The sequence below is a fragment of the Pelmatolapia mariae genome, linkage group LG7, assembly GCF_036321145.2.
Source record: "Pelmatolapia mariae isolate MD_Pm_ZW linkage group LG7, Pm_UMD_F_2, whole genome shotgun sequence".
Lineage (NCBI taxonomy): Eukaryota > Metazoa > Chordata > Actinopteri > Cichliformes > Cichlidae > Pelmatolapia > Pelmatolapia mariae.
This window is the reverse complement of record NC_086233.1, coordinates 12,711,542-12,733,365: the sequence shown is the minus strand read 5'-3', so window position 1 is coordinate 12,733,365 and position 21,824 is coordinate 12,711,542. Positions and strand designations below refer to the sequence as shown.

Below are 21,824 nucleotides of genomic sequence, written 5' to 3'. Positions count from 1 at the left end.
GAAGCAGATACTAAGAGGAGAAACCGAATCAGCCCATCCAAGCTGAGTCATTTGATTTTTCTGAATATCAACCTGCATTAAGGACATACTGTTTGGCTACTGAGTTTGGTTCTGTTTCTGTTCTTTGGATTTGTTTGCAGTGTTTTATTTTTGTGTTGAATTAAAATGAAAAGTTTGATTAAAATATTAAAAGTAAGAATGCCTGCTTTTGTAACAGAACAAATACATACAATTTGGCAATTATAAGGCTTCTCATAAAAACACTAAATGCAAAAGGGTTTATCAAAACACAAGGCATTCATATTTGCCAATTAAAGGTAAAATATGAGGCTACAGATTATTTTTTTAAAATTTAGAGCCATTTGGGACCCAAAAGAGCCAGCTCTTCTTTTGGAGTTGCGCCACAAGAGCCCCATCACTAACTAACCCATGCTGCAGAACTTTGGAGTAAGTCGCTGAAACTTGTAAATGACAAGAAAGCCCGTAAAGTTGTTGTATTATTCAATAAGTTCAGTTTATGTTAAAAGGAGGCCTCCCTATCTGAGATGTGGATCATGATTTCCCTTTTTGTTAACACTTTTTGTACCTATGCTCTCAAATTCTACATTGCCCTTTTTTGTCTTGTTTCTTTCTTTTGTTTTTTCTCTCTCTTTTTTTTTTTTTTTTTTTTTGGTGTTTCTTTTTCTCTTGTTGTAATGCTCAACCGAATAGATGCATTAATAACGGTGCCTTATATGTTTATATTGTTGTTGACAAATAAAGTTCATTGAAAGAAAAAAAAATGCTTCAGACTGAGCTCATCATGTGACCGAAAGGGAAGCCAAATGATGAACTTCCGGTTGTGAACTAACGTGGCGTTCATTTTATTTCAAGATGTTGTAATAATAAACTTCTAATTTGTACATGGCGTCACGGGAGAGTCCGAGTTTCCTGTGAGAGTCAAATTTTTGTGGTGGATCCGATATATAACATTCGAAATACCACAAATCAGGAAAAGTCCACTATTCTGTGTAAATAAACTCACATTCAGCGGGCATTCTGTTGGTGTATAATATTAATGTGTAGTGTTTTCATCTAAAAACAAAAACTTGTTTTTCTTACACCCACAGTCACACAGCTGAATTAGTACCCGTCACTCCTCTAAACCACTATCTTTCAATGTATTTTCATCTATCCTACATGACTTGAACGCAACCTCAACATCATATTCCGGAGGAGCACGGCGAATTGGTAGTTAGTGAAAGCTGCTCTTTCCTAGTGTGTTTGAAGCTGGAGATTTATCGCGCTAGAATTAGAACGTAAACTAAAAACGATGGACTAGTGTGCGACTCTAATGGCTTTTGTACTTGGATGGTGAGAAGGAATCGGGATGTCGGGCACCAACATGGAAACAAAAAGAGTGGAGATACCCTCCAGCGTATTGGACGATCTCTGCAGGTAACTTGGTGTTTCCTGGGGACCTCTAACACTGTTATTTAGTTTAAATTGAGATTTAATTGTTATCACAAAAACCGATTCAGTGGTATCACGATGAACAGAAGTCCAAGATCAAGAGCAGTGGCGTCTATGGCGCATGGTATTATCTTTGTAGCTCTCCGTAGCTCAGTCAGTATGTGTACTGTGAACACAGTAAAGGGTGCACTGAATATTATTTATCCGTAGGATGACCACTACATCAAACCGAAATCCACCCTTTTAGAAGGAGCGTGGGCGAAGCACTGTATCACGAGTTAATCCAGTGGCTGGTAACATCAGTTTCAACCTATCGTCGTAGGGTAATGGATTCAAACAACAAAGGCTTGAATACAATAACTTTGACTTCGTGGTAATAATGTCATTTGCTCAATTACAATACCAATTTGCACGTCTCCCATAAGTTTTGATTTGCTACCTATATCTAAGGCACTACACCCTTTCCCACTGTGAGTGGGAAAGCTTGAAAAGATGAACGAGTATTGACTAATATGTTATTACGGTAACTGAAAAACATCTGACGACTTGGATTCGTATCTCACACATCTATAGGACACTAGTAAATGACATGGCACTAAATACCCTCAGTATAAAAAAAAGGTGGGAGCTTGAATTAAATGTGATGACTGAGGAGAGGGCCTGGGATATTGGCAGGATATGAAAGGGGAGAATCTTATTATTCTTCAGACCCCATGGTCTTGGTACTTAGAGTAAAATGCTGTAAGAAAAGAGTACATGTTCCTATTGTTCGCCAAGAAGCTTTTAACTGTTAACTGGAGGAACATCGCTACCAGCACTGATCCAGTAGATACACGGACTGAAACACATTTATTTAGCAGCAAAGCAAAGCTGCTAAGTATATTTGGTTGATTATACAGCCGAATATGGATACATATGTCTTAAGATGGACTCCAGTCATATCACACTTGAATGCCTAACTCCCTAAATATAACCAGATGCTCAACAAACGAAAACAGCATTAGAATTAAATAGCCCTTTGTCAAGGAAGGTTTTGGTAATATATGTTCAGTGTTGTTTACAAGAATCACAGAGAAAGCACCTCTCAGCATTAGCAAAATTTTTCTCATTTTCCCATGCAAACTGTTTGTCTGCAGTTAATTTGTTAGAATCTGGTTAATGTCCATCCTTTAAGCTTTAAAATGGAAAAAACGCAACATGAAGTAACAAGAAACAGTACAAACACAGAGTTGACCATAAATGCATGCAGAGCAACACAAAGTATAATGACAGTACTGTGAAAGGAGAAGCTCTACATACAGTTTCTGGTCCTAATCCCATTTCTTTATTGTTTGTGCTTCCCCAGCCGGTTCATCCTGCACATCCCCAGTGAGGAAAGGGACAATGCTATCCGAGTTTGCTTCCAGATTGAGCTAGCCCACTGGTTCTACCTGGACTTCTGCATGCAAAACACTCCAGGAACTCCTCACTGCGGGATAAGAGACTTTGCCAAAGCTGATATCCTTACATGTTACAGAGATTTTTAAATAACTTGTGATTATTTTTTTTTAAATCTGTTTTTTATAATGTGTATTACTTTTGAAGGCATTTTTTATAATGACAATAGGCAGTGTAGTTGTCCATGCACCTCTTCAGATGATCAAATGAGGTGTAGTTGCTGTTTATGTTATTTCATTTTAGCAGAGATAATTTTTCTTGACTGCTGCAAACTGTTCCATCACTGTCCATTTCTGTTACCTCACGGAGAGGATGTGCAGAAAGTTCTTGAGCAGTGGAAGGAGTACAAAATGGGTGTACCCACTTATGGTGCAATCATTCTAGATGAATCCCTTGAAAATGTGAGTTGTTGTATACTCATGCACTGCAATGGCTGTGAATTCTTTTCCTCTGTTTTAGCCACCGTGTTAATTAGTGACAGTATTGTATTTGTATGTTGAGATCTAGTAGCACTTAGAGAAAACAACTCCTCAATATGGCAAAAAATCTCAGCAAGTGGTGTGGTAATTAGTGTGGAAGTGGAATATTGTTATTCTGTGGACCCTATCGTTTTGGTACTTGATTCTTAAGGAAATCTGGGTAGTAGATTCTAGGATGGGTCCTAGTTTATTTGAAAACGTTTTCTAAACTTCCGGAATAAGAAATGGTATTGACTGCAACAGATTCTTATAATTTAAATAGTAAATAATGTTCTTGGGTTTGTAGTGGGCAGAAAAATGTATTGAATATTTGGCAGGTGCTTTTTGTTTGAGGAATTAAAATCCTCTTTTTAGGCTAGCATGCATCACACAATGACTATGGATGCGTAGCAATGTGGTTTGGCTTCTACATCAAAATTGCTACAGGCCTGCTGTACTCGTGGGGGCTATGTTTTTCATACAAAACCTAGAAGCCATGCTATTTTCCTAGAATTGGGATGCTATAACAATATGTAGTATAAATATTTTGTTGCATTACTGTGTCTGCAGTAATGCAACGCACATGCAACGCTGCTATGATGTCTGAGATGTTGCGCTGAGGTAGGTTCGTGGCTGGTAGTTGGATAGGACCAGTCCATTCTTGGAATCCTTGAGGGTCAGGACTTTCCTGCCTTCAGTTAGCCATTCTGTTTGTGTCTCATCCATTAGCAGCTGGTTCATTTATGCTGCCAGGCACTCATGAAGCACAGTTAGCTTCTTAAGCCTGTAGGTGTGGATCATGTCTGCGCCTGGTGCTATCCAACTCTTCATGCTTGACTCTTTCTTGGATGTCTCCCACTGTGATATGGATAATGGACCCTGTTCAGGGATATGTATCAATTCATTTCAAAGCCTTTATTGTCACTGCATTTGAAAACACAATGACATTTGAATCACATCACCCGGTTGGCAACCAGACACACACAGATATGTGTCTCACATGTAAGCAGTGTGAACAAATAAATAAACAAAAAGTAGGAAAAAGATTAATTTAAATGTGCATTGTAATAAATACTAAAAATGAATATTTAAAAAATCTCCACTTTATTCATATTGAGAACAGATTTGACACAGTAAAGTAATTACACTGCTTTACGCTGGTTCTCGTCTTCAGAGACCTGAAGCGCTTGCCTGAGGGCAACATTTGGAACAGGTCATGGTCTGGATGTGAAGAGCCAGTGACGATTTTTATGCCCCTGCTGATGTAGTGTTTAACCGCAATTTGCCGGAAGGATGAGAGGTGGCAGCCAGTGACTTTTTTTGTGTGCTGTGTTTATGATGTGCTGTAGTCTTTTTTTTGTCTGTGGATGAGGAGCTTGCATACCACACTGTGATGCAGTATGATAGCAGGCTCTCACCAGGAGCTCCGGCTGCAACCTGTTTCTCTTCAGGACTCTAGGGAAGTGCCAGCACTGCTGAGCTTTCTTCACTGTGGCGGTGGTGTGAGCAGTCCAGGAGATGTTCTCTGCTAGGTGGGTTCCTAGGAGTCGGAAATCCTGGACCCTTTCTACAGTCTCCGTTGATGTATAAAGGGAGATGGTCTGCTCTGTACTCCCTGAAATCAATTATGACTTCCTTCTTTTTCTTTGTGTTGAAGGTGAGGCTGTTCACAGAGCACCAGGTGGACAGCCTCTGGATGAGTCCAACTATGTTGGTGTCATCTGTGAAATCTATTATGAAGTTAGTGGTGTGGATTGGTGTGAATCATGAGTGTATAGTGAGTATGGAACCGGGCTCAGGGCGCAGCCTGTGGGGAGCTGGTGCTAGGTGTGAGTGTAACACACACAAATTAGTTGAGAGTGAAGGTGGGGGCCGAGCTTTACTGTTTGTTGGCAGTCTGGGGGGAATTTTTTTTAATCCAGATGCAGGTATGAAGGGGGAGATCAAAGGCAGACAGTTTGTTTATGAGTATGTCTGTGATTAGTATATTAAAGTCGATGAAGAGCATTCGCACGTGGTTTCTTCAATCGATTTTGCCTGTGAGTGAACTGGTGTGGGTCTCAGGATAAGGCTTTGGCTGGCTTCTGGCTTTAATGTGTTTTAATACCAGCCTCTCAAAACACTTCATAGCAACAGTGAAACCTGTTTGTAGTCAGTCAGGCTGTCAGGGGTGGATTTCTTGGGCAGAGGGAGGATGATTGCAGACTTCAGGCAGGGTGGGATGTTGGCTTGCGCTAAGAATGTGTTGAAGATCTTTGTGCAGACTTCTGTAAGTTGGTCAGAACATGCCTTGAGTAGCCTACCCGGCACACCATCAGGGCCGGCAGCCTTCCTCTGGTTCACTGTGCTAAGCACCTGTCTCACCTTGTGCTGTTATACAGCGAGGGGTTTCATGCTGTTGTCAGATGGAATCAGTGTGTTCCGGCTGGGTCTTTTTTCCTCACACCTGGCAAAGAACTGATTTAGGTCTTCTGCCAGGGAGACACTGATATTTTGGGGAGAGGGGCTGCCTCTTTTGTAAATTATCAAGTGTATGAGGCCTGTGAACACTCGTGCATGTGTTTGGTGAATGAAAAGAATTCTATGTGCTTCAACTAACTGGTCTTTTGTTTTATTTCAATTTCAGGTACTGCTTGTTCAGGGCTACCTTGCAAAATCTGGTTGGGGCTTTCCAAAGGGGAAGGTTAATGAGGATGAAGCGCCAAATGACTGTGCAGTTCGTGAAGTAAGTCAGGCAGTTCTTATATCAATTTAAAGCAATAAAAGTCACATATCTTAAAATGGCTTTAGTTCTTATTTGATAATGATGGCTGCTTTCCAGGTGTTGGAGGAGACGGGTTTTGACATCAAGAACCGTATCTGCAAAGATGTTTACATAGAGCAGAAAATCACTGACCAACTAGTGCGGCTCTACATCATACCAGGAGTGTCCAAGGATACAAAATTCAACCCCAAAACTAGAAAAGAGATAAGGGTAAAAAAAAACATTTTTTCTACCTTTGGGTCCAGATTTATTAATATCTTGAGCTAGTGCAATGCCTCTTTTGTCACTTTCAGGATGAAAATGAATTAAAATATATAAGGTGGTTTAGGGATCATAGTCAAATCCTCAAACCACCTCAGCTAGTTCTTTTTGATGAGGACGAGTAGTGGCTCTACTCTGACTCCTTTCTGGATGACTGAATTCCTCACTTTATCAATAAAGGTGGGGAGAGGAATTGAGCACCCGTTCTTCTAAAAAACTGGGTCCCAGTTGTCCAGTTCCTTGGAATTGTTAGTCTGCCTGCATATCGATTCCGCTTATCGTTTCTTGCACTCGCACTATAATCAGCAGATTTCAGTTTGTTTGTCAGAGGAGGAAAATAAAGAGACCTATGGATATTTATTTTTATTACACAAAAGGACAAGATAAATGGTACAGTGGAAAACTGCATCCAGGACAGAAACAACTGCATTATGCTGCTAACACAATTTTGGTTCTTTGCAAGCATCTGCCAAGACAGCATGCTAAAGCTAAGCTAGGTGTGAAGCGGCAGGAATGAGAAAACCTCCATGTCCAAGGCATGGTTCTCAGCCAGAAAAATGGTAGTGTGCCATCTCCAGGTAAGTGACGAGTCACTGCCCCAAGTGGAGGAGTTTAAGTATCTTGGAGTCTTGTTCACGAGTGAGGGAAGAGGGGAGCAGGGAAATGGCAGAGGAAATGGGCCCGCATTTGCAGTTATAAATACACTGAAATGGTTTGTTGTGATGAAAATAGAGCTGAGCGTGAAATTGTCCATTTACCAGTTGATATATCTACAACCCTCACCTATGGTCACAAGCTGTGGATAGTGAACAAAAGAGGCTGTATTGTTTTTGTCCTGCTCCTGCAAACACCCTTATCATGTCTGTCACACTATATGCACTAGTCTTAACAGATTGCAATGATCATGACTGTGTTTATTGAAAAATTGAAAAAAAAAAAACCCTTACTCTCAATGGCTTAGACTATTTGCATTTGTGGCATTTTGCCAATTCACCCTACTGTCATCTGTTAATGTATGTGAAGATTATTGGCTGTTGGAGTGAAGCAGAAGTTTTCTGGTCCTTGATCTGTACTGTCTGTAGCTGACAGAAATGTTTACACTTTTACTTTGTTTTTGCTTTTTGTTTTGTTTTTTTGCTTTTCTTGTAGAACATTGAATGGTTTCCTATTGAGAAGCTTCCCTGTCACAGGAATGACATGACACCAAAGTCTAAACTTGGACTTGCCCCAAACAGGTTTTTCATGGCCATTCCATTTATAAGGTGTGTTTCTAGAAAACAACATCTAATCATTTTTATTGTCCATTGATAGCTGTCAGTTATAGCAAGACATGCGTTTGTTTTCTTTCTGGTAATAAGATGAGCAAATAAATGTCACTCTTGTGTCTGTCTGAAATTCAGGTGAAATGTGTTGAGCCTAGTTTATCATAAAGACTTGGAAAAAAAAAAAGGTTGCACTGACACTGGGCCGATTTTAGTACTTATACCATATAATACCTCTACTTCTACCAGCACTTCCTAGAAGTTGCGTGCTAATGTGCTCTCTTTAGTCTCACCATGGAATTGTGAAGAGAAGAAATGTCAATTTCTTTGTCACACTAAGATGATCACCATTACTCTTTGTAATACAGTTATTATTGTAACAAAGTAATTTCCCAAATATACGATGGACGAATAAAGTATTTCTCATCTCAGCTCATCTCCTTTTACACATCCATGGGTTTGGGTACTCCCCGGGGTCAGAATGTCAGTGTGAAGATGTGGTTTCATGTACTGAGTTTAAATATTCAGTCAAATTGGCATGAAATCCATAATAGTAAATGAACAAGTTTATGGAGGGAGAAATGGATCAAAAGTAGCAGCTGCTCTGAAATCAGTATGGATGTCAGAGACGATCTGCTCTTCAGGGTCATCAGATCTGAAAATAGAACTAATGATCCTTACCCATATAAGTTAGCCTTCTTTTTGTAATTTGGTCCAGTTAATGCATTGATCAACCAGTTGTGCATGCATCCATGAAGTCTGTCAAACCTCTGAACTGTCTAAATAAAATCTTGCGTCTTGTTTGTTTGTCATGTTTTTGATTTTATGTCTAATGGCAGATCTTCTGCTTTACTTGTGTAGACCACTGCGAGACTGGATTAGCCGGAGGAAAGGCGAGTCAACAGACAGTGATGAGGACTTTGCAAACATCAGCAACATTCGGTAAAAAAAACAATTCTGCAACAGAAATCCCACACGGTAGTCAGTTAAAGTCAATTGTATTTATATAAGGCCTAATCACAAAAACTTTTACCTTAAGGCGCATTATTTTATAGGGTAAAGACCCTGCAATATTAAGCAGGTTTTATCATTTTTAAATCTATGAGTCTGGTAGGGTCTGCTTGGGTCCCTGTTACGTTAATTTTGTCATGCGATAGTGACGGCAAGGGTCAACTACTTGTTTTTTTTGATTGCACAGACTCGTCTGTAGAAAATTTACACCACAATTCCCCAGCTACAAACACGCCCAGGCAGTGGACTTCAAAGAAGTATGACAGGAATGACTACTCAGCTGTCGGATCTCCACCCGTCTGTGTTCATGTCCGCACCAGGCTTTAGAGAGAAACTCCGACAATCAGCCAATCCCCTATTACCAAGCACTTGACGACAGTAGGAATTCCCTTTTAACAGTAAACCTCTGGCACAAGCAGGTTCAGGGAGGGGCATCTCTCATGTCAGGTATCACCAACTCTGCCATTCCCGTCAGCTCTACCAAGATTTATACCTTCTGGGAGCTCGACACATTCGCCTCAGTCCTAGCAGCAGGCTTTTCTAGTTTTACCATTTACCATTCAAAGCATGTAAGACTAAAAGGCATATTGACCCATTTATACAGAACATTATTCCATTTCTTAAATATTGTTTGGGTTTTTTTGTCCCTAGGTAGCTTTGTCTCCAGGTTCTTTGGTGTCCTTAAAAAATCTAGAGACATGCATCCACAAGCCCCCCTATGAAATTGAAAGTTTTCATCTAAATTTTCCCAAGTGCTTTTTTAACAGAGCAGGTTTATTCTTTATTCTTTGCACTACTGTGCAATGATGTGCTTTAGCCTTGTGATGCTCAAACCTTGTGAAGTCAAGTAAAAACAACTGTTGATGCTCACAAAGAAGGACATGGATTTTGTAACAGGCTTTGTGTAATCTTAGCCCCAAACAGACTCACAGACTATTTGGGCTCACAGTGCAGATTTCACTTTATTTACAATGCAACAGTTCACAGACCAGCCAGCTCTGACGTCCTTGACTCTCCAACTCTCTGGCGTGCAACTGGAATAGCCTTCCCTGGCACTGCCCCTGGAACCCACTGCACACCCCTCCCTGAGCCACAGAACAACCCCATAAAAGATGTGCAGAGTTATCACAGCACTTAGAGTAAAAAAGCTGGAGTGAGAAACATCATCAAGAAATTCAAGGAAAGCCACACAGTAGACAATCACTAGAACTCTGCATAGGAATGGACTGTGAGGTTGCATAATAACGATAATGTTGACACTGTTAGTTTTTGCGATAGTTTTCGGAAATATTTGGGAATTTTTCTGTCTGTCTGAGATGGGCAGACTAAGCAATTTACCATCATGTGCACATAGAGCACTGAGAGTACTCCATGTGTGCTCTCAATGCTTTTAAAAGCATTGTTTTGTTTATGTATAAACATAAGCAAATCAAAACATGAAATGAAATTCAGTGAAATTCCCACACTTTCATAGATTGCAGCAATTTCAAAAATCCAGTTTCTTTTTTTTTTCCTTCTGTCCCATAGGTCAAAATCTCGTCACCTCACAGGTAGCGATGCCTTTCCAGGAGAGAACTGGACAAAACACAAGCAGCAGAAAACTTTGGGCCAGTTTGAACTGAACCAGGTTAGAAAAAGACTACAGTCAGTCACCATGTGATAACAGCAGGCAGATAATTAAAAATGAGGGAAAGAATCTATCAGTAAGTGTAATGATTCATTCAGCCTATGTCCTGATAGAAAATGTATGTCTCAGCAAGTCCAAATGAGAAAGATAAACACGTATGAACAGGCATTTGTTATGTTCTAGTTGCATGTGGAGTACTCAATGTGATTCAAGTCCAGACTTTGACAAGGCTTTTTTTTAAATACTTCTGATTTAACTATATTAGTAATTACTATATAGGTATAAGATGGGAAGTAGAATCTGTCATTTGTTATTATAACCACAGTCGTCTCATAAAATCTGTTCTTTACTCTGTAGAAACCAAATGTGAAAGGCAATGGGAAGAAATTTCAGGACTTGCCTTATATGAAGAAAGGCTCTTGTGACAATGGAGCCAGCAACCAGCAGGTGAAAACCATATTAGTAAGTGCAAAAACAGTTTTGGTCCAGATAGCGGTTTTTACTAACCAGAGAAGCCTCAGACATTATGCAGACATTTAAACCAGAAAAAAGCCTCAAGATCATCAGTCAAAAACAGCACATGCACTTTCTGCTGGTGCAACTTAGCTAATATTAAGGGTTTCAGGTGCTGTTCTTATTGAATATATAATATTAGTAAGCATTAAGCATTTAAATTTGGCATCTTGTAAATAGTTAATGAATTACCAGCATCACACTCTTTAACCGATTCTACAGAAGGAAGATAAAAGACTTCAACCGCGAAGACTACAAGACAGTTTTGAAAGAGGTATGATTTTTCAGCACTCTGACATTCTACTTGGTCGAAAGCCTTTACATAGATCGAGGGTTTATTTCTACTCATTTGACCAAAGGAGCACTTAAAAAGACAAGATATTCCTTTCACTGCAACTTATCTAAGAGCCTTCTGGACAGTCAGCAATGGCAAGTGCTCCTTTCACCCTTCACATCACATGTTATTAACACTGTTAATAAAATGCATGTAATATATCATTATCTAATGGAGTAATGCTCACAATAGGAGTGTATGCAATAAATCTAACTGCTTATAAGTAAATTTCATCCGAATCTATTGAAATAATGGTGATAATTCAGATTAGATCAAATGGATGCAGTGCTACAATATCCTACCCTAAGTATGTATGTATTATCTGTCAACAAAAAGATCAGTTGATTGTTTGGTTATTCAGTACTAAAATGCATAGTAATATAAATCTTATATAAATGACTTTCATGATTTATAGCAAATTTTATCAGCCACACTGTGAACATATGAGCACACTGTGATCTCTGTAGAGGAGATGGGTTCTCAAAGGCAAACAGTAGTTATGTAGTCGTCCCTTTGACCTGAATGGTTGACCTTCTCTCTGGTGTCTTTGATGTTCATTCCAGTCTGTGCTAAACATCCTGGTACTCTAATGCATCAAGTTACGTATGGAGCAATAATTTTATTTGGTGACAAATGAGTTTTAATTTCTGTGCTTTCCATTTTATGCATATGAAGATTTATTTAATTTAATTTGATTTCATAGATGATCATCACTGATAGCCTCCAATTTCCACATCACACAGTTAAACGGGTTTTTCTTTTCACAGATGGAGCTCCAAGCAGCTCCTGCGGTCATCAAGAGAGTAGAGACTATGAGCCAATGCTGTCCTCTAAGGCTTTCCTACATTTCAGATTTGACAGAGACGCCATCATGAAGAGTTTCGATTACTGATATCGTTGATGCTGATCTGTGCCTCCTCTGTAACGTCAAACCTTGAACTCAAGAGACTTTCTAAATTAAGGATATGAGTAAACAAGGGATATTAAGGATGTAACTAAACCATCTCCTTCTCATCTTGACTTGCTTTTTATGCACATGTGTGTTGCCTTTCTCACTTGCAACACAGAGTAAGTTTTGCTGAAAGAAGTAAAACATAGTAGAGGACTACACAGGTAAATCAGTAACTTTTTACAGGTAAATGATGTTTTGAAAACATTTACTTTGAACTTTTAAGTACATTTATGATGACAGTAAAAAGTGGGAAATTAATCCTTAGTGCATTTGGCCAGCAAATCATTTTTGAATTTGTCATGTTATATTTTGGTTTTAAGCTATAACATATTTAGATAATAGCTTCCTCCAGTCATTCAGTTAAGTAGCAAACATTTTCTGCACAGTGTCTTTTAACAGTGAAACTGGCTTAATTATATTACAGTGTTCTTCTTTTTTTCCTCTCAAGAAACTTTAGATTTTATACAGAAATATAGAACTTTGTATAACATCTTTGAATAATGACTTGGGAAAGAAATAAAGTTGTCTTTAAATTGAATGTCATTAAATTCATGTTACTCTGTCACTGTATCACTCTATGACTGCGAATATTAAAATCACTATATGAAGCTGATGATTGCAGATCCAAGAAGTGAAAAGGTCTGCCATTACGAGAATGACCATGAAGCAGGATATCTCTTTTATTTTGATTAGAGTTAGTTGAATCGAAGACGATTCAAATGAAAAATGTGGAGGACTGCACAAATATCTCCCAGTTTAAATACGAAATTACAAGTGAATTCACATTCAGTTTAATTAGCATCATGGTAGTACAGCACTTATACACAATAGTTTTAATTCTAATTTTGGTATCATATTTGCATTTTCACCATCAAATATGTACAAATGTACAAAGACGATTTTATCATACATCATTAAAGCTCAGTCTGACTGATTTGCGATCTGTTTTAGACCTGTGTTTCTCAGTCTGTTTCGAACAGTCTTAATTATAGCCTTTTACCACATCTACCATGTTTTACCATGTTTCCTGTGATATTTCTTAACTGTAAAAGTTCTCAGTCATAGCAACACTATCGGACTGCTATGGTATTCTGTTGGCATGAAAAGTGGAAAAGTTTGGGTTATTTACTTTGATGGAGGATGGCAGCATTGAGCCACTAGATCAGAAAACAAAAGCAAGGGCAGTTTTATAGATTATAGTTTCACTGAGAGTAACTGTTTTCAAACCACATGTCAAGCAGTTCTTATTTTCCTTGGAGGGTTTATGCACTTGCAGATGATTTCATTCCATTTTAGAGTATTTTCTAGTAAAGTGAATCCCTGGGACTTACTTGTATCATTGACTGTAATTAATTTTGGGTCGTTTTGACTTTAAATGGGAACGTTAATAAAAACTTTTTTTCAGTCTCAGAATTTAACTTACTAAAAATAAAATCATACATCAAGAAATACTCTTCAGTGTGGTTCAAAGGTCCACTGCCCTCTCTCCTAAATATCTCCATACCTCCTGTACCTCCCATGTTGTATGTCATCTGGGCCAACTGCCTTTTATCATTCTCTTCATAGCTGCTCCTTAGAAATTTCTCTGCATTTTCCAATTCATCATCTGTCCTCCATCTGTCCTCGCTCTCTCATCTTTTTAACACTCTCTTCACTTAGCACACTTAGCACATTTCCATCTCTGTTCTTAACCACCCTAACCTGCTACATGTCCTTTCTAGCTCAGTCTCTCTGCTCAGCCAATCAATACAAGTCATTTTTCTGTTCCTCAGTGTCCACCCTTACATGCAACTCAGTGAAAGCCTTGTACTTTACGTCTGTCACCCCTCCTTTTGCCATGCATATAGCATCCCAGTAGTCCTTTCTACTGTATTAGGTGTTTTCCCTGAGTAGTACAGCTGTACTTCCCATCAATCTGAGAAATCTTGCCTACCACCACCTGTGTCTACTCCATTTAATCCTCCAGGTTTGGTATGTGTGTGATCCTCAAGTTTGGGTCCTCGACCCAGAGGCCTGGGAGTTTGAACAGTCTGTACAGTATCTTAGCTGTTCTTAAAACTACACTCTTCTGCACAGAGACCTCTGCAATCTGCTGGAGCCACTCTTCCAGATTTGGAGTTTTAACTCCTAATGCTGCTGTTACCACTCTTGTCAGAGTGAGTGACTCACTTCCTACTTTTTCCAGGCTTGTTCTAGACTGTGTGGCTTTGAATTTAAATATTTCTGACAGCTCAAACTTTTACTGTGTGTGAATTGGAATATAACGTTTAACTTGATTTGAGTTATGAAAAATGGCATCCCCAAAAATCCCAACTTCAACCCTATTAAAAATTTGTGCACTATGCTTTAAAGCTGGGTCTGTGCTGGGGAACCAACCAATTAAAATCAGTTCTGCCAAGAACCACCAGAGAAGCTTTTTGATGGCTACCAAAAGCATCTGGTTGAGGTGCAACTACTGTACCTAAGAGACATTTAATAAAACATTCATGCGGGTGTTATATTTGAACCTGTATATATACTTTTGACCCTGTGAGATGGCTCAGTTTGTAAGCCTGGGGGGCTCCCAGTCTGATGTGGTGGTTAGTAATACTGGGGAACCACTAGGAATGATCCTATCGCCATTCTTGTTTACCTTGTACACCTCAGATTTCCATTACAACAGTGAAACATGACACTGCAGTAGTTGGGTGTATTAAGGGTGGACAAGAGTGAGAGTACAGGAAGCTGTTAAGGAACTTTGTTGAGTTCAAAGAAATCACCTCCTTCTGAATGTCAGCAAGATGAAAGAGATGGTGGTTGACTTCAGGAGGAAATAGCTTGCTGCTGGCGTTGGAGGGAAGGGGACAGCATCAGTGCCAGAGATGCCAGCAGGATCAACAAGCTCATCTACAACCCTGGAAGCATCATTGGTCAGAATCTGGAGGTGTTTGAGTCGGTGATGGACAGTAGGTCACTGAACAAACTGCTCTACATCATGGACATCACTCCCACTCGACTCCACACTTCTCATTCTCCCTCAGACTGATTCGCTGCCATGAAGAACGCTTCAGGAAATCATTCTTGCCGTTCTCTATAAAGCTCTGTAGTAACTCTTCATTCTGTGACTGGTGAATACACATGTTAGACATAGGATTCCAAACATACTTTGTATTATACCTTCGTGCAGCTATGTTTCTTTGATTTATAGATTCATTAAAGCAATTTGCACTTCTTTCGTACATTTATCTATCTATAAAGCACGCAAGAGAAATAACTTGAAGGTAACATCAGAAAAATTTCTTGGTGAAAAATGCACATCTATGCAACATATACATAACACCTATATTCTTGAAACAAACGGTTTACTTGAATTTTCAGTCTTCAGATCCATGCTCCAGTCCAGTAGGCGGCGGTAATGCTAATAAATTCAAAAGAAGAAGAAGAAGAGGCGACAAAAACACGGGTTTAAATGGATCAGATGAGCGGTGGTCTAAGGTTTACATAAAAAGGAAACTCAATTCAACTTTGGCTTCTTGCATATTCATGTGAGTCATCCTACTATGTGAACTGTTGAGAGTACAGTCGAAAGTCTTAACTAATCAAGGTACGACATAATTTCTAAATTCGTTTTCTGTCAGGTTTGGACCTACAGTCAGCTACATTTCTATGACGATATTCCTTTCCTCTTAGCTAAATTATTTCTGTGTTTGGCCACCAGATCAATGAAACACTTAAGCCACTTGTGAAGAGGGCTCTTTAAAGCAAACGTAGCTAACCGAAAGACTGCTTTGTCTAAAGTTGTAAGATGCTTCTCGCCGAGAACTGCACCTGTTTCGTAGTTATATAGCATGCTAGTAATGCAGTGGTAACCTTTATGCTAGAAGTTATTAAACGGCTTACACAAGTTGCACTCTTTGGATAACTTTTCAAAAATAAATCAAAAGTAGATTAGCACTGATGTCCCAATGTCACAGTTGTTTATGCTTTTTGGTGATGTTTTGGCAGCATGTCAACGTGTCCAAAGGTTTCAAGTCGCAGATTTAATGATATAAGTCGAAAGCAAGAGTAAAAGTCGTCTAAAATGTATTCCAACTTCTAGTCAAAACAGGTATAATCTTAGCCTACAAACACTGTGAGCCACAAGCACTACCCTATGCCGAGAACTTAAAAAAAAAAAAGTATGTAGTTCTCTCGGTTATGATTGAAAGTGTTCAAACTCATTAGTTGTGGATGCTACCTTAACGGGTTTTGTAATTGGCGGGAAAGAAAATTGGTCGAAAATGACATGTTCTGTCTCCAAAGAAGAGTTTCTCGAAGCATTCTTTGACTGTGAGTGGCTGAAACAGACCAAACCATAACTAAAGGTAGGGCTGGCGCCACTCGGGAAACACAAGGGATCATGTATCTGGTTAAAGTTTGAAGGTTTATCTACGCCAAAGTAGAGATAAGGATGAATTATTTCCATAAGGTCCAATACACTCGTACTGATTTTTGCACCACAAAAATCATCTGTTGGTTATATTGCCATTTGACTTTTTTCTGATACTGATACTCACAACAGCGCACGCATAAACTTAAGAAATCCAGCAGCATAACTGAACCGATGAAAAATGAATCGTGTCTTTATTTTGAACAAAATAATAGTATGATGGTGCATTATGTAGAGTAGGCACCTGACTTTGTAAAGCTGTGACGATCACCAGTTAACATGGGTGTGTTTCATAAATCAGTAACAGGTATTATACAGCTAACAGAGGGAGCAAGATGTCGCTGACCTGTGGACTCCTGGGAAAAAACGTGTGCTTGCGATTTATGTCACATAAATGCATATATATGAAACTTCGGATTAATTTTTATTTCATTCATTTTAGTCATGTTTTGTATTCGTTAGTAAATTAACAGCTAGCTTAATGCACTTAACACCTTATCTTTTCTGATATCTTTCCTTTTTGGAGCACCCAATAACAATACCACCTCACACAGCTAGATGGAAATACAATAAACACATGAATCAATAACATAGTGGTGAGTTGACATTGATTTAAGTGGCTTAAAAGACAGTAGAACATTTTGAATCACACATTAAAAAAATTTAAATACCATATTTGATTTTTAAAAATTCTTTCTAGCTAGAGCATCGCTAGTGCATTCAGACATTCCTCTACCATTGAATTAGGCAAGAATGTCTGAAGTTTCTTGAAGGTAGAAGACACTGCTTACTTAGCTTCAGCTGTTGTCATGCCAGTGGTTGTGGGGACGCTGAACAGAGTCACAGTCTCAGGGGGAAAAAAGTCCTCTGGAACTTGTGCTGGTGTAGAGCCTGATAGAAAAGCACCCACAGCAACCTCTCAGCTCATGGCTTTCATAGATGAGAGTAAATTCAGTCTTAAGTTTAGGGTATGCCGTGATGATGGTGTTCAGAGCTTCAGCAGTTAAATAACGACCATTTTCATAAGGTTCAGGCTCCTGTTGCTGCCCAATCTGTACGTCAAGACTAGTACCCTTAAAATGGAGATCACAGAAACTTTTCTTGCCTAGATGATAGAACATGCATCAAGACTTAAAATGGAGAGCAGTTGTTTTTTGTGTGGCTTTAATAAAGGCTTTATTATTAAAGCACTGTAAATTCTATAATTTCACTGCTCATAATTCATAGTATTATGAAAGAGGGTATTGGGTGGTCATTCTGAACTTGCTCCATCAGAAAAAATAAAAAAGTAATACTTTTTATCTTAAACCGCTTAAACAGCTGAACCACACTGTGTCACATTAACCACCGCCTTACGTGTCTGGTTTTGGGGGTTTTCTGGGGATGGGGGGGTCTAATTACATTCAGGAGATATGCAAGTCTATAGATTCTCTTTTTATGTTGGTTTTTTTAAGAGGTTAACAACAAATAAGCTGCAGGAAATGATGCGTGCATGTATGTTTTCACAACACTTTTTCTGTTGTTTTCTTGCAGTGCAATATGTCAAAAATTGGTGCAGCTACACAAAAACCATCCATGAGCCATAATGCACCACAACATGGTTCCAGTGCCAGCAACTTTAAAGAAATCCATATTGATGAAGAAGTCAAGATAGCAGTGACCTTGACTTTTGAGAGGTTTCAGTACAGTGACCAGAAAGGTACAAGCTGTTTTTATTTTTTAGAAAATGAAAAACATTCATTCTTATAGTATCTGACATCATTTTGCCAGTGTCATATTCATTACATCTCCCAGAATGAGCAGAAAGTAATTATGGTTGTCACTCAATAATTTGCTACTATTTATTATTTTTCTTTCCCTGACTAAACAGAGATGGAATTTCCTTCCTCCTTGACCAGTACAGAGAGGGCTTTCATTCATCGAATGGCCCAATCTCTGGGTTACATTTCTAAGAGCAAAGGGTAAGTTCTTCCTCCAGGATTGTTGCCCATCAGTACCTCGGTCATTACACCTTGTGCTAAATGTAAGTAATTAGTACTGAAAATGAGCTGAGTAATTTAAAAATGATCGTACCCTCTTTCTTAAAAGGGAGACAGAGCATTAATCTACATTAAAGTTGGTTTGTAGTTTTGATTTATGCATATAATATCTATAGCCATACCTTATTGCTGATCTGGACTTCCTTAATAAAAAGAAATATAATAATTAGGAATTATTAGTGTTACGGTGAATACATGGATGCCAGTGGTCATTACAATTGTGCTGTTTGTGTTTTCTCCTGCAACTTTCCGCTTGGCATCTCTGAGGTCAATTCACCTCAGAGATGCCAAGGAGGTTGACAAAGGCCTTGTTTTCAGAAACACCTATGCATGCTTGAATAACTGCTCTGCTTCCTATTCAGCACTTACACAAGGATTAATTAAAGTTATCTAATTTAATTCCAGTTACAGGAGTACAGACATAGTCCATTGTAATTATATCAGTAAATAGTAGGGCTGCACGATTTTGCATAAAATGAGAATCACGATTTTTTTGCTTAGAATTGAGATCACGATTCTCTCACGATTTTCTTTTCCAATATAAATATTTATTGCACTTATTAACTGCACATCAACTTCGTAACAGTTGAAACTGAACATAAAAACAATAAATAAACATAAAAACAATAAATGCCTCACATTTTGTGGTTGCCGCAAAATGTTGTACTGCTTGAAATTCCTCCTCCACCTTTGCTCGACACTGCGTGTACCTGTGCAGGTAGTGCAACAATAGAAAAATAGTTGCGGGACGGCACTGTGTAGCGTTTGTCTAGGGTGTTGATCATTTTCCTAAATCCCTCGTTTTGCACAGTGTTGATATATCTTTGGTCAGGTGATAAGTAATAGCCTCCGTAATTTCTTTGTGCCTGCGGGAGTTCGACGGGTATGGGGAAGCGCCGTATAAGGTTCCCGTTATTGATGTTTGGGTGGTTGACCGGGACGAATTTTCTCCTGTCACTTTCTCGTCATCCCTGACGTGTTCTCCGTTGTTTTTCCCTGCCAATTTGAGCATCACGGCACAGCTTCTGTATCAGTGGTATAAGGCTCCGCCCTTGTCATTTGTTGAGCAGGAAGAGTGAGCGCTTGTTTTCATGCAGATTACGTCCCGGATCAAAATGCGGTACAATCGTCGTCGTCTTTTTTTTTTTTTTTGAAATCGTTGTCATTTGGAAATGAGATCGCACATAAGTATGAATCGAGATCGCGATTTTCTAACGATTAATCGTGCAGCCCTAGTAAATAGCTTTTGATCACACCTTGTAGATTTTGCATTTGTAGAGACACTGAATTATAATCAATTTGCAAATTTGTGTTTAAGTATAATCACAATGTGATATGAACAGGGTTTGAATATTTAAAAAGAACATTTCATCAAAGATTTCAATTAATCCTTGAAACCGTTTATGTGATTTACTGCAAGACTAGTAAAGTAGTATTGGTCAATTTTGTAATTAATTTTAATTATTCTAGATTATTTTAGGAACTGTAAAATTCTCTGAGGTGATTGAGACGCTAGCATTTAAAGGTTATACATTTTATCTAAAATGAATTAAGCCACATTCATTAGAGGTAACTAAACAGGTATGTGCAACTAAGTTACACATACCACCACCATACCTCTTGTCAGACTTGTCAGATCTTACTGTCAGCTGGTAAACTGGTGGGTAATCAAAGGAAGAAATTTAATTATACTGAATAACCAATGTTGAATTCACAAAAAACAAAACAAAACTTGACAGTAGTGTAAGAAGAAATAAAGATGTTTCTGTCTGTGAGTCCCCCTTAATACAAGGAACAGTGTCTTGTTTTTCACAGTCCCGCAATTCAGTTTTTGCAGCATGACCAGTTCCTGGCACACATGTATTAAATTATGCTTTTAATGTCATTTCTGCGCTTAACAGCTCTCTTTGCAGTTCCTTCAAAATCCTCTTTTATCACCCATGTCTCACTTTACTTAAACACACAAAGGGAAGGTCATTAGTGAACCTAACAACAGGGGTTTCAAATACATCATTTCTTCACTGAAGCCCTACCACACATCCACACAAGCTAGACTGGGACTGAGGAGCTGTCAAGTCTAACTTACAATTACAGAAACCCCCAGAGCAATAGACCAAAACAAGTTTTAATAAGTATGGTAATGGAAGAATGTTTTCCTTGTCTTTCAGAAAGGGACCAAATCGCTTTCTCACCATCAGGAAGAAGAATGAAACGGATAATCCTCAGCCAACCATACCCATGACACTCTCCCAGAATACCTTATATTTCATCCGCAGTCTGCTACAGAGGTTTCCCGTCAGCAAGAAGGAACGCATAGATATACAACCCAATGAAAAAAGTGGCATATCTGTGCCTGCAGAACCTGGTGACTGTCATTGTGTGTGCATAAAATACAGCTGTGTTTTACTGATGACTGCTAATATTCTCTATGAACTGGAGAGAAAACAACAAAAAAGGACCAAACTGATGTTAAAGCAAAATGTTGACTCTTAGCTTACTGGGCTACACGGGGAGAACATTGGTAGATATACATTGGCTGTAACTTTATGTCTTAAAATATAAAGTTACAAAGTCACAGACAGACATAAAGTCAACTTTGCTTATTATTCCACTTTGGACATTTCAAAATAAAGACCTAAATTGCTTTAAAGACAGTGCACACTTTCAGCTGTCTTTTTTTTTTTTTTTTTTTTTTTTGAAGAGTGTGTGTGTGTGTGTGTGTGTTTCCAAGCCTGACGGCACTACTCATATGGGCTTTAAATGCAGGGGCTAACCCAAGCATATTTTTTTTGATGTGGACCAAATCTCCCATATTGTGCTTCTGTAACAGTAATTGTAAAATAATAACAAACACACACACACAAAGTGAAACAGAAATATCTTTTGACACCTTTCGTCTTTGGATATAGCTCAGTCAGCAGCTGCATTGTTCTTAGCCTGTCTTTGTTGTGTCCTTTCAGACAACAGTTATGACAAGAACAGAGCGAGCGGACGTTTAAACAATGGGATTCCTATGGTTCCTCGGAGGAGAAGTCCATCAGAACTGGACAGTTTTCGATGCTCCCTGCCTGTGCATGAACACCAGGAGGAGATCATCCAAATTATCAAAAAAAACAGGGTCGTGCTCGTGTTGGGAGAGACTGGCTCTGGAAAAACAACACAGGTGTGTCTGTGGACAAATAGATATTCCAACACTTGGTTCTGACATCTTAGTCATGTTTGCTTTCTACATTTTTTATTTATTAAACTGTTTATCCTAAGATACAAACTGAAAACGTAGACAACGCACCAGTAGCCTCTGGCTGT

At 38.8% G+C, this 21,824-nt stretch overlaps 2 protein-coding genes across 5 annotated transcripts in view; both read left to right on the top strand.

Moving 5' to 3' along the window:
- The first annotated feature begins 1,189 nt into the window (after positions 1 to 1,189).
- On the top strand, positions 1,190 to 13,476 carry dcp2 (decapping mRNA 2). 2 transcript variants are annotated; one of them, XM_063477921.1, is made up of 11 exons: positions 1,190 to 1,437; positions 2,798 to 2,949; positions 3,163 to 3,290; positions 5,974 to 6,072; positions 6,169 to 6,321; positions 7,522 to 7,634; positions 8,496 to 8,576; positions 10,173 to 10,272; positions 10,630 to 10,719; positions 11,008 to 11,059; positions 11,887 to 13,476. In XM_063477921.1, the coding sequence occupies exons 1-11, from the start codon at positions 1,370 to 1,372 to the stop codon at positions 12,009 to 12,011; spliced, it is 1,161 nt and encodes a 386-aa protein (XP_063333991.1). In that variant the 5' UTR covers positions 1,190 to 1,369; the 3' UTR covers positions 12,012 to 13,476. The 2 variants fall into 2 exon arrangements, with proteins under 2 accessions (XP_063333991.1, XP_063333990.1); XM_063477920.1 differs by having other exon boundaries at positions 10,630 to 10,734.
- Positions 13,477 to 15,488: 2,012 nt separating this feature from the next.
- ythdc2 (YTH domain containing 2) overlaps positions 15,489 to 21,824 on the top strand; it is a 50,192-nt gene continuing 43,856 nt past the window's right edge. For 2 of the 3 annotated variants that reach the window (XM_063477919.1, XM_063477916.1), the window contains exons 1-5: positions 15,489 to 15,595; positions 18,013 to 18,178; positions 18,350 to 18,440; positions 20,687 to 20,883; positions 21,479 to 21,681. In XM_063477919.1, the coding sequence (XP_063333989.1) occupies positions 18,019 to 18,178; positions 18,350 to 18,440; positions 20,687 to 20,883; positions 21,479 to 21,681 (651 nt within the window). In that variant the 5' untranslated portion in view covers positions 15,489 to 15,595; positions 18,013 to 18,018. Of the gene's footprint in view, positions 15,655 to 18,012; positions 18,179 to 18,349; positions 18,441 to 20,686; positions 20,884 to 21,478; positions 21,682 to 21,824 lie in introns of all 3 variants that reach the window. The other variant, XM_063477917.1, reaches the window with a different exon arrangement.

Excerpts from the sequence above, each read along its gene's own strand:
- dcp2 (XM_063477920.1), top strand. The coding sequence starts at position 1,370 with ATGTCGGGCACCAACATGGAAACAAAAAGAGTGGAGATACCCTCCAGC. Across the intron at positions 2,950-3,162 it reads AAGAGACTTTGCCAAAGCTG|TGTTCCATCACTGTCCATTT; the intron begins ATATCCTTACAT and ends ACTGCTGCAAAC. Across the intron at positions 8,577-10,172 it reads GCAAACATCAGCAACATTCG|GTCAAAATCTCGTCACCTCA; the intron begins GTAAAAAAAACA and ends TCTGTCCCATAG.